Raw genomic sequence first — 1,713 nt, forward strand, 5'->3', positions numbered from 1 at the left:
ATAACATCTGATATGAATGAAATGTGATATTCGTGTTAAGAATATAATGAACATGAAATTCAACAGTTAAGTTTTTAAAATTCACAAGTAAAAAAAAAATATACGAGAAATTTGAATCGCAGAACAACTCAATAAAAAAATAAATGTGACATATGAGCACGTATATAACATTGGGTTTATAAAATAATAGGACTTCATTGTAAAAAATAACCTTCAACACAATAAGTTTACAAAGTAAGCCCAATATGAGTCGAGCCCAAGGCTAAAAAGGCCCAGAAACCATGAAAAAACCCTAGAGCCAGCCACCATAAATCCCTCAACTCCTAGGGTTTCACTATATAAATAATATCATTTTCTCTTCTTCCTCCTCCTCCAAAAGAGCCTTCGTTCAAAGAGAGAAAGATCGAGTGAGAGAGACACACACACACAGAGACTCAGTGAAAATGGTGAAGTTTTTGAAGCCAAACAAGGCGGTGATACTCCTGCAGGGACGGTACGCAGGCCGCAAGGCCGTGATCGTTCGGTCCTTCGACGAAGGCACCCGCGACAGGCCATACGGTCACTGTTTGGTTGCGGGGATAAAGAAGTACCCGAGCAAGGTTATCCGCAAGGACTCGGCGAAGAAGACGGCCAAGAAGTCCCGCGTCAAGGCCTTCATCAAGCTCGTGAACTTCCAGCACCTGATGCCCACGCGCTACACCTTGGATGTGGATTTGAAAGACGTGGTCGCCGTGGATTCGCTTCAGTCCAAGGACAAGAAAGTCACTGCGGCAAAAGAGACCAAGAAGAAGCTCGAGGAGCGTTTCAAGACTGGGAAGAATAGGTGGTTCTTCACCAAGCTTAGGTTCTGAGTCTTTAGATTCAGTCAATGGATTCTATATCTGTTTTGACTTCTTCTTTTTTTTCTTATTTTTAGTTTTGTATGGTTTTTATTGATGTTTGGATAATTATGGCATCTGGGTTTTATTGAATTGTTGGATTTTGCTTATTATAATTTTGATGGGTTATGTCTTATTTGTTCTTTTTGTGTTATGTTGTTCTGTGGGTTTCATTTTTTTTTTGTGGGTTTTGTTTGATAGTATTTTCTGTGATTTGTATGTGGGTTTTGTTTTTATTTTATATTTCTGTTTTCGTTTGTGGCTTTGAAATGCAAATTACTTGTTTGATGAAATGCTTCAATGAATTATCTATGAGTTGTGAAGAAAAAGCAGAAGCTACTATGATCTTTGAAGCCATCTTACTTTGGTTTGTACTGCTTGGAAAGTAGAAAGTTGTTTTAGAATGTTAATGCTGTCATTATTTGTGTTTTAACAGAAATGGAGAAAAGGATTTGGGTCATAAGTCAACAACTAGTTGTGCAGGTAGTGCTTTTACTCTTAAGCATTGAGTGAGGCAATGTTAAAAAATATAATAGGTTTCTTCCAAGGATAATTTATTGGGTGCAATTGAAAATTCCTTTTTAACTTTGGATGGTAGATAGCCCTTGGGAATCAAAATGCATTTGGTGGCTGTGATTTAATTTCTCCCTTTCTTTAATGAATTGTTATAATCTTCTTTTTGTTTCAGCCTATGCTTCAAGAGCTGGGGAGAAAAAAAAAATCCCCAGCTTCTGAGATTAATTCAAGAGCATAAGGCTGAATTCCTTTGTCTAATTAATGAAACTGTTGAAGATGGTGAAGGGTACAATTGAAAATTCCTTTTTAACTTTGGATG

The 1,713-nt window shown here is 37.2% G+C and overlaps 1 protein-coding gene across 1 annotated transcript; it reads left to right on the plus strand.

Moving 5' to 3' along the window:
* The first annotated feature begins 328 nt into the window (after positions 1–328).
* On the plus strand, positions 329–994 carry LOC136067399 (large ribosomal subunit protein eL27). The gene has a single exon (XM_065773188.1). The coding sequence runs from the start codon at positions 444–446 to the stop codon at positions 849–851; it is 408 nt and encodes a 135-aa protein (XP_065629260.1). The 5' UTR covers positions 329–443; the 3' UTR covers positions 852–994.
* Positions 995–1,713: the final 719 nt, after the last annotated feature.

Source organism: Quercus suber, unplaced genomic scaffold, assembly GCF_002906115.3.
Source record: "Quercus suber isolate HL8 unplaced genomic scaffold, Cork oak 2.0 scaffold_70, whole genome shotgun sequence".
In the NCBI taxonomy this organism is placed as follows: Eukaryota; Viridiplantae; Streptophyta; class Magnoliopsida; order Fagales; family Fagaceae; genus Quercus; species Quercus suber.

Coding starts and splice junctions, on each gene's coding strand:
- LOC136067399 (XM_065773188.1), top strand. CDS start 444: ATGGTGAAGTTTTTGAAGCCAAACAAGGCGGTGATACTCCTGCAGGGA.